Raw genomic sequence first — 13,448 nt, 5'->3', positions numbered from 1 at the left:
AAAGGAGGCAGACAAAAAGCAGGAAACTATGGAGCAGTTAGCCTAACATCAGATGTTGGGAAAATTTTGGAGGCCATTATTAAAGAAGCAATAGCTGGACATTAGGAAAAACATAATTCGGTCTGACAGAGTCAGCATGGATTTATGAAATCTGTGGAATTCACTGCCTGAGAGAGCTGTGGAGGCTGGATCATAGAATATATTTAAGACAGTGATAGACAGTTTCTTAACCGATAAGGGGATAAGGGGTTATGCGGAGCAGTAGGGAAGTGGACCTGAGTCCATGATCAGATCAGCCATGATCGTATTAAATGACAGAGCAGTATCAAGGAGCCGTATGGTCTACTCCTGCTCCTATTTCTTATGTTCGTATGTAGTGAGTGTAGAACTGAACCCAGCCAGTGTCAGCATCTTGAGGGGAGGAAGGGAACCAGTGAGTGTAGAACTGAACCAAGCCAGAGTCAGCATCTTCAGAGGAGGCGAGGGAGGGGAACCAATGAGTGTAGAACTGAACCCAGCCGGAATTAGTGGTGAAAACTGGCAGTGGAGGAGAAACAGTCTGGAAACATGTGATGGGTTTGGATTTCAGCACAGCAGGAGGGACAATGTGTGGGATAGGGATTTACAGGTTTGGAAGAACAAAAGAGGAAAGAATGTTCCATGGAAACTAGATGTGACTATCCTGAACTTCAGTCTTATACTGACAGTGATTAGTTTTGTTATCCCCTTTTACAGCGTATTAGAAGGGGAGATTTTCAGACAGGAAACACAAACCAAACATCGCGTCAAGATCTGACGGAGTCAATTGATTCTTCAGGACATGAATATCATCGCTCTTTGAAGGTGGAAGGAGAAATGTTTGCCTGTTCTGTCTGAGAAAAGATTTCAGATATCAGTGTGATCGGAAAGGGACCGAAACAAACGCACCCGTGTCAGTGTTCCAGTGCACTGACTGTGGATAGAGCTTTAACCAGTTACACAGACGGAAAAAAACATTGCGCCATTCACAGTCGGAAGAAACTGTAAACGTGTTGTATGTGTTGGCGAAGCTTCAACTGATCGTCCAACCATGGAGAGTCACAAGGATACCCACACCATGGAGATACCGTGGAAATATGGTGACTGTGGGAAAGGATTCAGATCACTGTCAGAAATGGAAATTCATCGACGCAGTCACACTGGGGAGAGGCCGTTCACCTGCTCCGTGTGTGGGAAAGGATTCACTCAGTCATCCGACCTTGTAGTTCACCAGCGAGTTCACACTGGGGAAAGGCCATTCAACTGCTCCGTGTGTGGGAAGGGACTCACTCGGTCATCCAATCTTGTAGCTCACCAGCGAGTTCACACTGGGGCGAGGCAGTCACCTGCTCTGAGTGTGGGCAGGGATTCGCTCAGTCATCCCACCTGCAGTCACATCAGCGGGTTCACACCGGGGAGAGGTCGCTCACCTGTTCTGACTGCAAGAAGGGATTCACTACATCATCCCACCTGCTGACACACCAACAAGTTCAGACTGGGGAGAGGCCGTTCACCTGCTCTGAGCGTGGGAAGGGATTTACTACATCATCCACCCTGTTGAGACACCAGCGAGTTCTCAGGTGACTGCAGGGGTTGGAATCTGCTGTTATTGCTGCTGTTAATCAGATTCTGACTGAACCATGTTCATTCTAACAGTTGGGGTTTGTTTCTGCTGATAAACTCAAGTCCAGCTACAGGAGTTATTAATGTTTGGGATATAGCCAAATAAATACATGGAGTGATGAAAGCCCGCCTCTGGAGTGATGTAGGCCCGCCGCAGGAGGCGGGGAGGGGGGGGGTGATGTCCCGGTCGCTTGGTTGGAGGCACAACTGCTCGCCAGGCATCATCATGAGTAAACTACTTTCAAATGACTGAAAATGATGCTAATAAAACACACCAAACTATTTTCTAGTTACATTGGGGTACAGTATTCAATTCCCCAATAAAAAAATGTTTAAAGAAAATAATTCTTGAAAGTTCCTCCACGTTGATTAAAAGTTTCTTCATAAATTTTAAAAGTTTCTCCCGAAGTTTTAAAAGTTCTCCCAACTTGTTTAAATGTTTCCCAATTTGATGAAAAGTTTAAATTAAAAGTCAGCAGTAAGCTACCTCCCTTGGTACTGTTCCATGGGTGCTGCCAGCCCTCTGCAGCTGCACAAATCCCTGGCTAGACGACACCTGGAGCACTGTGGGGAAGTAGAGGCCCAGTCGTCTCCGAAGGAGGCACGAACTCCTGGATGCCATGTAGAGTTAGAATCCTCATGTACAATCCCAGGGTTAAAATCCCCATGTACAGTCCCAGTGTTAGAATCCCCAAGTACAGTGCCAGGCTAATAATCCCCATGTACAGTGCCAGAATTAGAATCCCCAAGTACAGTGCCAGTGTTAGGATCCCGCTATACAGTTCCAGGGTTAGAATCCCCATATACAGTGACAGGATTAGAATCTACATGAACAGTGCCAGGGTTAAAATCCCCGAGTACAGCACCAGGGTTAGAATCCCTATGTACAGTCCCAGGTTTAGAATCCCCATGTAACCTCCCGCGGTTAGAATTCCCATGTACAGTCCCAGGGTTAGAATCCATATGTACCCTCCCAGGGTTAGAATGCCCACGTACTCTCCCAGGTTTAGAATCGCCATGCAGAGTGCCACGGTTAGAATCCCAATGCACTGTGCTAGGGTTAGAATTCCTCTATACAGTGCCAGGGTTAGAATCCCCATGTACCCTCCCAGGGTTAGAATGTCCATGAACTCTCCCAGGGTTAGAATCCCCGTGTACAGTCCCAGAGTTAGAATTACTCTGTACAGCACCAGGTTTAAAATCCCTATGTACATTGCCAGGGTTAGAATCCCCATCTATCGTCCCAGGGTTGGAATCCCCATGTACTCTTCCCCAGGGTTAGAATGCCCACATATTCTCCCAGGTTTAGAATGCCCACATATTCTCCCAGGTTTAGAATGCCCACATATGCTCCCAGGTTTAGAATCCACATGTACTCTCCCAGGGTTAGAATGCCCACATACTCTCCCATGGTTAGAATCCCCATATACTCTCCCAGGGTTAGAATGCCCACATACTCTCCCAAGGTTAGAATGCCCACATACTCTCCCAGGGTTAGAATCCCCATGTACTCTCCCAGGTTTGGAATGCCCACATACTCTCCAAGGGTTAGAATGCCCACATACTCTCCCCCAGTGTTAGAATCCCAATGTACTCTCCCAGGGTTAGAATCCCCATATACAGTCCCAGGGTTAGAATCCCCATGTACTCTCCCAAGGTTAGAATGCCCACGTACTCTCCCAGGGGTAGAATGCCCACATACAGTCCCAGGGTTAGAATCCCCATGTACAGTCCCAGGGTTAGAATTCCCACGTACTTGCCACCAGGGTTAGAATGCCCGCATCCTTTCCCAGGGTTAGAATACCCATATACTCTCTCCCAGGGCTAGAATCCTCATGTACAGTCCCAGGGTTAGAATGCCCATGTACTCTCCCAGGGGTAGAATGGCCACAGACAGTCCCAAGGTTGGAATCGCAATGTACAGTCGCAGAGTTGGAATCCTGTGACTGTACAGAGACGAAGAGAAAAATTGAGGCCTTGAATCTGAGTTGGGGAAAAAAATCATAGAAACATAATTCAATTTATAGACTAAACTATTTGAAATCAAATCAAATGAATTGTTGCAACTAACGCGTTACTTTCATGCCAAATAGGAAACAAGTGATGTGTGGGGAGTGCAGGACTGTTTGCGCCCGGTTACACAGCATGTCCCTGGCTGTCTACTCCAAATGCACTTCTTTAGGTTTGCAGTCTCATTGACACATCCAACTGACTGAATGGATCTCGCCCTTTAAACTCCATCAGAGAAATATCAGCAGTTGATGTTTAGTTTGCCAAACCTTTATAAAAAACTGGTTAGGCCTCAGCTGGAGAAGTGTGTTCAAGTTTGGATTCCTAACTTTGGGAATGATGCCAAGCTTTTAGAGCAGGTGCAGAAGGAACGGTGCCAGGGATGTGGGACTTCCATGATGTGGAGAACCTGATGAAGTTTTCTCCAGAGAGCAGGAAAGGGTAAAAGGAGATTTGATGGAGATGTACAAAATTATGAATGATTTAGAAGATAGAGTAAATATGGAAAGCATTAGGGTAGGTAACCAGAGGAGTCAGACTTCCGATGGTTGGCAAAATGACGAGAGTGCGGCTCTCAGGCCCCCGGCAACACCGAGTGCGGCTCTCAGGTCCCGAGTCAGAGAGCCGGGCCTGGCACCTGCAAACCCAGGGGGCAGCGCGTCCCCCAAACCATGAAAACAACTACTTGCATTTATACAGCAGGCCCAGCAATTCCCAGCCGCTCTCTATCAGGGTGGGTGCTGGATGCGGAAGTAACTCCCTGGTCTCCTGTACAGTATAATATTAGACAGTCCCTTGAATCGAGGATGACGCACTTCCACACCAAAAAGGGATGAGTTCACAGATGTTTCAACATGCGACCTGATATTCCAGGTCCAGAACTACAAGGGTGGAAGGTGCCTGTGCGTGGATTCTTTTACTGTGTGTGTCCATTGCACACCAGCCACCACACGGGCTGGACTGAGCGAGGTCGTGTTCCAGTGGCAAGGGTTAAACAAGACGACTGGAGACCAAGCTCTGCTGCACAGGCCTGGTGCACATACTCCTACTGCCCATAGAATTCAGTGGGGTCTGGCCCATGCTGTCCCTGTTCACTTGCCTCTTCCGGGCCCCAATCTCTCTCCCCCGAACTCTCGCCTGTTGTGGCCCAATCTCTCCGCTCCGATCTCTCGCCTCTCCTTGGCCCCAATCTCTCTGCCCCGAACTCTCGCCTCTCCTTGGCCCCCATCTCTCCACTCCTAAATCTCGCCTCTCCTTGGCCCCATTTCTCAGCCCCGATCCCTCGCCGTTACTCCACCCGGACCTCACCACTCCTCTGCTGCTTGCCGAATCGCCTGCTGTACCTGGGCCGTTCCAATGGTCCTGCCCATGCTCCAATCACTGACCTGGATTCCGCTACTAAGCAAAATCTCGACTCTCAAATCGCCAAATCTGGGGCAATTTAAAGTAGATCACCTCTCAACTATGCTGCAAATGTTAGAAAGATGCTTTGGATACCTGGCCTCCTGTGTGGATCTGTTTGTTGCATCAGTTTGAGCTGGAGTGGAGATGGAGGAGAAGCTGCTGGGTTTCACCCCCAGTAATGCTCGGCCCAGTGAGACCAACAATTCCCCATGTGCGGCTGTCAGTGGAGGTGGGATCCCTTCCCTGAAGGACATTAATGAACCAGTTGGGTTTTACGACAAACTGGCTGCTTTCATGGTTACTATTTCTAGTGTTGGCCCCACGATTGACCAAGTTCATTAAGCTCAATTTCTCAACCTGCCTTTGTGTTTTTGTGGGTTGTCTCTCACCGACCCTTTTACCTGTCTGAAATTCACTTTACAGGGTATTAAAAGGGGAGGATTAGTCCACTGGAATCTCAAACCAAACATCACATTAAGATTTGACGAAGTCAGTGGATTCATCGGGAATGGAATATCATTGGCCTTTGACCATGGAAGCAAAAAGCACTTTTCACAGCGGAGAGAAACGGTACACGTGCTCTGTGTGTGGACAAGGCTTCAGCCGATCATCCAACCTGGAGAGACACAAGCGCAGTCACACTGGGGACAAACTGTGTAAATGTGGGGACTGTGGGAAACGTTTCAACTACCCATCCCAGCTGGAAACACACCAGCGAGTTCACACTGGGGAGAGGCCGTTCACCTGCTCTTAGTGTGGGAAGGGATACAATAAGTGATCCAACCTGCTGCCACTCCAGCGAGTTCACACCGGGGATACGCCGTTCACCTGCTCTCCGTGTGAAAAGGGATTCACTCAGTCATCGCACCTGCTGAGACACGAGCGAGTTCACAAGTGGCTGCAAGGGTTGGGATCTGCTGTTATCGCTGCTGTTAATCACATCCCGACTGAACCATGTTCATTCTGACAGTTGGGGTTTGTTTCTGCTGATGTTAATAACTCCTGTAACTGGACTGGAGTTTAATATTTGGGATATAGACAAATAAATTCGTGTTGCTTTCAACACATTGCTGTAGATTTTTGTCTCCCCCACCCGAGTGTTTAGCATCACCTGGCTAGAGCTCAGTGAGCATAATCTGGGGGGAGGATCGTATGGGGCGGCGGGAGGGAGAACTTCAGCATGGACATAGTCCTTCAGGGTCACACTTAGGGGGGCAAACGGCACTTTGGTCTTTCGATTCACTCTTCACTGTCAGCAAAGTCGCAGTAGAGTCATGGGTTGTTCCCTGAGATTGAAAAGTAGCACATGTAGTTCCCATATTTCAAATTGCGCATAAGTCAGAGCTCGGGTACTGAAGGCCCATCACCGTGACCTCGATCACTGGGAAGTTGCTTGAAGGGATCCTGAGTGATGCTGTTTTCCATCATGGGGAAAGGTAAGGAGCCATTACCGATACGGAACACGGATTCCGGTACACATGGTCACATCTTACAAACTAGCTTGAGTTTGTAAAGAAGTTGTTGGGTTGGTGGATGGGGGAATCCGGTTGACATTGTCTACCTCAAGGTGTCAAACTCATTTTCTATGGTGGGCTTGATCCAATATCCTGACACTTGGCATGGGGCCACATTCAGCAAAAGCTATTAAAATAGGAATAAATGAAGATAAACTACATCGCAATTTACATTTAGATTTTATTTACTGCCGCTGCTCCTGATCCCTGGCAACTCTTAACTTGAGCATTCATGAACTGAACCTGCCCAAACCATAACCACAAGGATATCGGTGCATGGTTCTGCCTGTGACGTGAGGATTATTAAAAGACACATTTCATTACAGCAAAGGTTACACTGGGAGAAATGTTCAGTTATTTTCCATTACAGGCAAAATGCCGGGAAAACCAGCAGCACACTGGCACCTGAACAGTGTCTCATCGGCCTACAGGCTTTTCTTAAATAGTTTTGCTACGTGGATACAAACTTAAAAAAGCTTTGCAGGCGTGATGCCCTATTCACACATTGAAGGTGAGAGAGATGCTGCGGGGCACACACTAAGTCCAGTAGCTGAAAGTGATTAACAGACTGGGTTTTGTGTTTAGTGATCCCGGGCATGTTACCAATACCAGCAAAGATGAAGCCCATGGAATAAAAGGGACATTGGCTACTGTCTCACTGTGAGCGAGTCAGAATGAGGAGCTTTAACAACAGCCGATGTTTCACAAAGGAAGACCCTAGGATGCATGTCATCAGATCCAGAGGACTTGGCCACCTTTAATGCCATTAGTTTGATTAGTACTTTATCTCTGGTGATAGTGGCTGCTTTAAGAGCCCCATCCCTCCGCGATAGCTCCTTGATTATCAACAATTGGGATGATTTTATTGTTCCCTACCATGAAAATCGATACAAAATATTTGTTCAAAATCTCTGCCATTTCCATGTTTCCCATTAGTAATTCTCCAATGTCATCCTCTAAGGGACCAATGTTTATGTTAGCTGCTCGGTTCCTTTTCATATCCCTGTAGAAGCTGTTACTCTCTGTTTTTATATTTCTTGCTGGTATGATCTCATCTGCTATCTTCTCTGTCTTTATCATTTTTTAGTCGTCATTTGCTGGTTTCTAAAAAATGTCCGATCCTTTGACCTTCCACTGTCTTTCACAACATTATATGCATTTTTTCCAATTTGATAACATCCTTTACTTCCATGACGACACTTGTTGCACACGTGATTGACCAATACACGAGAAGTGTGGTTGCTCCACAACGACAGGTTTTCATCTGTTTCAATAGAAACAACTACACTGTGTTACTTCCAGAAATAATCCCCGCTGTCTGGCCTCAATGAATCCATGTCACTATCAAATGCTGCAATGTTTGCTCCAGCCCACAGGGTTCCATCTGTTTGAAGGCACAACAGAAAGGTCCCGTTTCCTCCTGGAGTTTGAGGAAAATTAACTTTAACAATGGGGCAGAGTTTCAGCCAATGAGCGAGATCCGGACCCAGCCCCACTTACTGGGGGCTGCAAGCCCCACCCCTCACATACTCCGATTGGTTTCGGATCAACTGCCTGACTTGTCCTCCAGCCCCGCCCCCGCTATCCCTATTGGTCGGGAGCTGCCGTCAATCAGCCGGGCAGTGTGAGCTGAGCATGCGCAGTGGGTGAGGCAGGGGGTGAGAGATGGGCGGATGGAGGGAGCGGGATAATAAATGACGCGCTTATTTGTACTGCCAAAATGGCTGCCATGCTCCACTCTTTGTCTCTGATTGGTCCCCTTGGAGGATAAGCCACACCCTGAAGTTTCACTCGAAGGTATAACTGGAACCGCCCATCCCACAGACTGCAAATTGTAACTCAATCCACTTTGACTTCCTGGAGCGACAGAAGACAGGGATCACCAGAAGATAGCATGGGCCAACCAAAGTACCTTGCCCCAGTCCCATTGTATGCCTCCCCAGCCGAAGTGCCTTACCCCAGTCCCAGTGCATGCCTCCCCCACCGAAGTGCCTTATCCCAATCCCAGTGCATGTCTCCCCAGCTGAAGTGCCTTAAACCAGTCCCATATATGCCTCGCCCAGGCGAAGTGCCTTACCCCATTCCAATATATGTCTCACCCAGCCGAAATGCCCGACCCCATTCGCAGTGCATGCCTCCTCCAGTTGAAGTGCCTTACCGCAGTCCTAGTGTATCCCTTCCGCAGCCGAAGTGCCTTAGCCCAGTCTCAGTGCATGCCTCCCCCAGCCGATGTGCCTTACCCCAGTCCCAGTGCTTGCATCCCCAGCTGAAATGCCTCAGCCCAGTTTCAGTGCTTGCCTCCCCCAGCCGAAGTACCTTAACCCAGTCACAGTGCATGCTACCCCAGCCGAAGTGCCTTACCCCAGTACCACTTCATGCCTCCCCCAGCGAAAGTACCTTAATAGTCCCAGTATTTGCCTCCCCCAGCCGAAGTGCCTTACCCAGTCCCAGTGCATGCCTCCCCCAGCCAAAGTGCCATAGCCCAGTACCAGAATATGCTTCCCTCGGCCGAAGTTCCTTACCCAGTCCCAGTGCATGCCTCCCCCAGCCGAAGTGCCTTCCCCCAGTACAAGAGCACACCCCCTGCAGCCAAAGTGCCTGACCCCAGTCCCAGTGCATGCATTCCCAAGCCTAAATGACGTACCCCAGTCCCAGTATAGTCCTCCCCCAGCATGAGTGCCTTACCTAAATTCCAATATATGCCTACCCCAGCTGAAGTGCGTTACCCCAGTCCCAGTGCATGCCTCCCCCAGCCGGTGCCTTACCCCAGTCACAGTCTAGGCCTCCAACAGCCGAAGTGCCTTAACACAGTCCGAGTTTATCCATCTCGCAGAAGAAGTGCTTTACCACAGTCCCAGTGCACGCCTCCCCTAGCAGAAGTGCCTTACCAAAGTTCCAGTGCATGCTTCCACCAGCCGAAATGTGTTACCCCAGTCAAATTATAGGCCTTTCCCAGCTGAAGTGCCTTACCCCAGTCCAAGTGCATGCATTCCCCCAGCCGAAGTGCCTTAACCCAGTTCCAGTGCATGCCTCCCCCAGCCGAAGTGCCTTATCAAAGTTCCAGTGCATGCTTCCCCAAGCCGAAGTGGGTTACCCCAGTAAAAGTATAGGCCTTTCCCAGCTGAAGTGTCTTACCCCATTCCAAGTGCATGCATTCACCAGCCAAAGTGCCTTACCCCGGTCCCAGTGCATGCTTCCCCCAGCCGAAGTGGGTTGCTCTGTCAAAGTATAGGCCTCTCCCAGCCGAAGTGCCTTATCCCAGTTCAAGTGCATGCATCCCCCAGCCGAAGTGCCTTACCCCACATGCAGTTCATGCCTCCTACATCCGAAGTGCCTTATCCCAAATCCCGGTGCATGCCTCCCCCAGCTGAAGTGACATCCTCCAGTCCCAGTGCATCCCTCCCACAGCCGAAGTGCCCGACTGCAGTCGCAGTGCATGATTCCCTCAGCCGAAGTTCCTTAACCCAGTTCCAGTGCATGCATCCCCCAGCCGAAGTGCCTTACCCCACATGCAATGCGTGCCTCGCCCAGTCGAAGTGCCTTAGCCTCGTCCCAGTGCATGCCTCCCCCAGCCAAAGTTGCTTACCCCAATCCAGTGCATGCCTCCCCCGGCCGAATTGTCTTACCCCAGACCGAGTGCCTGCCTGCACAGTCGAAGTGCCTAACCCCAGTCACAGTGCATGCCTCGCCCAGCTGAAGTGACTTCCTCCAGTCCCAGTGCATCCCTCCCACAGCCGAAGTGTCTTAAGTGAATTCGTGTGCATGCCTCCCCAGTCGATTTAGCCTCACGCCAGTTCAAATGCTTCCCTCCCCCAGTCAAAGTGCCTTACCCCAGTCCCAGTGCATGCCTCCCCCAGCCGAAGTGGCTTACCCAAATCTCAATGTTTCCCTCCCCAAGCCAAAGTGCCTTACCTCAGTCCACGCACTTCACTCCCCCAGCCGAAGTGCCTTACCCCAGTACTGGAATATGCCTCTCCCAGCCGAAGTGCCTTACCTCAGTCCCAGAGCATGTTGCCCCCAGATGAAGTGCCTTTCCTATGTCCTAATATATGCATCTCCCAGCCGATGTGCCTAAACCTAGTCCCAGTGCATGCCTCCCCCAGCCGAAGTGCCTTACCCCAGTCCCAGTGCATGCCTCCCCAGCTGAAGTGCCTTACCCCAGTCCCAGTCTATGCCTCATCCAGCCGAAGTGCCTTACCCCAGTCCAAGTGCATGCATCCCACAGCCGAAGTGCCTTACCCTAGTCCCAGTATATTCCTCCCCCAGCCGAAATGACATACCCCAGTCCCAGTTCATGCCTCCTCTGGTTGAAGTGCCTTACCCCAGTCCAAGTATATGCCGTACCAGCCGAAGTGTCTTACCTCAGTCCCAGTGCATCCCTCCCTCAGCCAAAGTGCCTTACCCAGTTCCAATGCATGACTCCCCCAGCCGAAGTGCCTTACCCCAGTCCAATGCATGCCTCACCCAGCCGAAGTGCTTAACCCAATCCCAGTGCACGCCTCCCCCAGCCGAAGTGCCTTACCCCAGTCCCAGTGCATCCCTCCCCCAGCCAAAGTGCCTCACCCCAGTCCAATGCATGCCTCACACAGCCGAAGTGCTTACCCAGTCCCAGTGCACGCCTCCCCCAGCTGAAGTGCCTTACCCCAGTCCCAGTGCATCCCTCCCCCAGCCGAAGTGCCTGACACTAGTTACAGTGTATGCCTCCCCCAGCTGACGTGCCTTACACCAGTCCCAGTGCATCTGTCCCCCAGTTCGGTTTCTCGGCACCACCTCCATGGAAAATTCAGGCAGCGAGGGGGCTGGTTTGACAGGGAAGGGGCTTGTCTCCTGTCGGTCAAAAAAGGGCTGAACTAATAGTTCCCTGTGTTGATAAACCCCGGAGGGTGGGGCGGTCACACAGCCCGAGTGCGGAACCAGGCCCGAGAGAAAACACTCCGCACCATCCACTTCAGACACACCTGGGCTCGGTCCTAGGCCCCGAATCACAGCCCGCCGGCCCCATGTTTACTGTATTGGGCTCGCCCGGGCCAGCATGGAAGACCCAGTGTGCTGCAGAGAAATCAGCAGCTCATTGATTTTATCCTCACTCTGCGCACAGCGGGTGCAGAACTGAACCCAACTTTGTGAGCTGGAAATGCATCGACACAGTCACATTGGGGAGAGACCGTTCACCTGCTAGAGTGTGGGAATGGATTCACTCAGTCATCCCACCTGCTGAGACACCAGTGAGTTCACAAGTGAATTTAGGAATTGGATCCTACTGTTAATTCTAGTGTTAATCGCATCCTGACTGAATCATATCCATTGTATCGGTTGGGGATTGTTTCTGCTGATATGACTAACCCCTATAACGGGGCTGGAGTTTAATATTTTGATATTTTAAATAACAGAGTGTCGATATTTTATGTCTCCAAGATAAGAGCGGACTGAATTATTTCCTGTTACCGACTGCACCATTTTGCACATTTTCTCCATCTAACTCTAGATTATTTCAGTTTTGATATCTTTAGTTATTCTCAGTAATAAGTCCTAGTTCCCCATACCTTCCAGAGTACCTCTCCTTGCCTTGGTATCGAGCAAAGGTGTCAGAAACACACCCGCGATCATTAAACACAAAACCAGTCCGTTGATCACTTTCACATACTGGACTTAGTGTCTGCCCCAGAGCATCTCTCTCTAAACCAATCACATCAAATAATTGGGAAAGGTTTAAAGTCACCAAGATGAATAAATAAACACATCACGCCCCAATAACCTAGCTCTATATTCACAGGAGAAAGTATGTTATCTAACGCCTCGAATGTCAGTTGGTGAGATGAGCAACTGAATCTCTTTCCACACGCAACAGCATCCATTCCCACTGTCCCCACATTTACAGTGTTGAGTCAGGCCGGCGCACGAGTCTCACAGGCTGAACGATTGGTTGAAGGTACATCCACACACAGAACATGCGTCCTGTTTCTCCCCGATGTGATTGGTGTTTTTACAAAGGCTGATGATAAGGTGATCCTGATCAATCCGGGGAATCTGTCAAATCTTGACGTAATGTTTGGATTGAGTTTCCCAGCTGCAGATCCGCCCCTTTTAATACCCAGCAAATAAATGGTGGTTACAAACGTTGTACTGTAAGTACAGGATAAAAATTCAGAACAGACAATTCTAGATTCTATAGAACATTCTGCCCCCTCCTGTCCCCCCTAACCTGTAAATTCCTTATTCTAGACACTCTCCCCTCCATCCTCACTGTCTGAAATCAACATTAATTTCATCGCCTGAGATTTATTATCCCCAGAAAGTGCTGAATCTGGCTGGGTGCAATTCCACAGACATTTGTTAACCTCTACTGCCCCACCGTCAGTCGACTCAGTGAGGGCCAGCAGGATTTCCACTGTGGTAGGCATCACAGACTCAAATCCTGTCCTCAAATGACAGCCACAGACTTCCCAGTTGAGGTCACTGGATTGGTATGAAGAGCAGGGACACTGGCTGAATTTTACTTAGCTCAGTGGAATGAGGACAGTTATAATCCCTGAACTGCTGCCTTGGCTGAGATCAGCTCACAGCCCAGATCAAGGATCAAACTTGGGACCTTCCCAGTCAGTACTGCAGTGTTCTAAAATTTGGGGCATTGGGTGAGGGTGAGAACAGAATATTTTGAAACAAATTGACTCCAACTTTAAACGAAACCTTCATCACACTGTACAATTCTGAAGTCTTTCCAAATTAGACAAGCACGTTAAATGGATCATCAAAAATAGTGAGACATTTTAGAAAGGCTCAATTCATTGAAATAGACAGCGACACCCCAAGATAAACTGGACTGCCACTTTAACTATAAAGAAGCAGAGACAGGGGCGTCCCTGCCCCTTTAAATATCTG

The 13,448-nt window shown here is 49.4% G+C and overlaps 1 protein-coding gene across 1 annotated transcript; it reads left to right on the top strand.

The window, feature by feature from the left end:
• The first annotated feature begins 1,069 nt into the window (after positions 1-1,069).
• Positions 1,070-6,022, top strand: LOC139235424 (zinc finger protein 239-like). Its single transcript, XM_070866546.1, has 4 exons — positions 1,070-1,204; positions 1,411-1,598; positions 2,972-3,026; positions 5,855-6,022. Exons 1-4 carry the CDS (start codon positions 1,070-1,072, stop codon positions 6,020-6,022), a joined length of 546 nt encoding a protein of 181 aa, XP_070722647.1.
• Positions 6,023-13,448: the final 7,426 nt, after the last annotated feature.

Source organism: Pristiophorus japonicus, chromosome 23 (assembly GCF_044704955.1).
Source record: "Pristiophorus japonicus isolate sPriJap1 chromosome 23, sPriJap1.hap1, whole genome shotgun sequence".
NCBI classification, from domain to species: domain Eukaryota; kingdom Metazoa; phylum Chordata; class Chondrichthyes; family Pristiophoridae; genus Pristiophorus; species Pristiophorus japonicus.
The sequence above is the reverse complement of the archived record's forward strand: the minus strand, read 5'-3'. Positions and strand labels throughout refer to the sequence as shown.

Excerpts from the sequence above, each read along its gene's own strand:
- LOC139235424 (XM_070866546.1), top strand. The coding sequence starts at position 1,070 with ATGGAGAGTCACAAGGATACCCACACCATGGAGATACCGTGGAAATAT. Across the intron at positions 1,599-2,971 it reads AGACACCAGCGAGTTCTCAG|GTTTAGAATGCCCACATATG; the intron begins GTGACTGCAGGG and ends ATATTCTCCCAG. Across the intron at positions 3,027-5,854 it reads TCCACATGTACTCTCCCAGG|CGAGTTCACACCGGGGATAC; the intron begins GTTAGAATGCCC and ends CTGCCACTCCAG.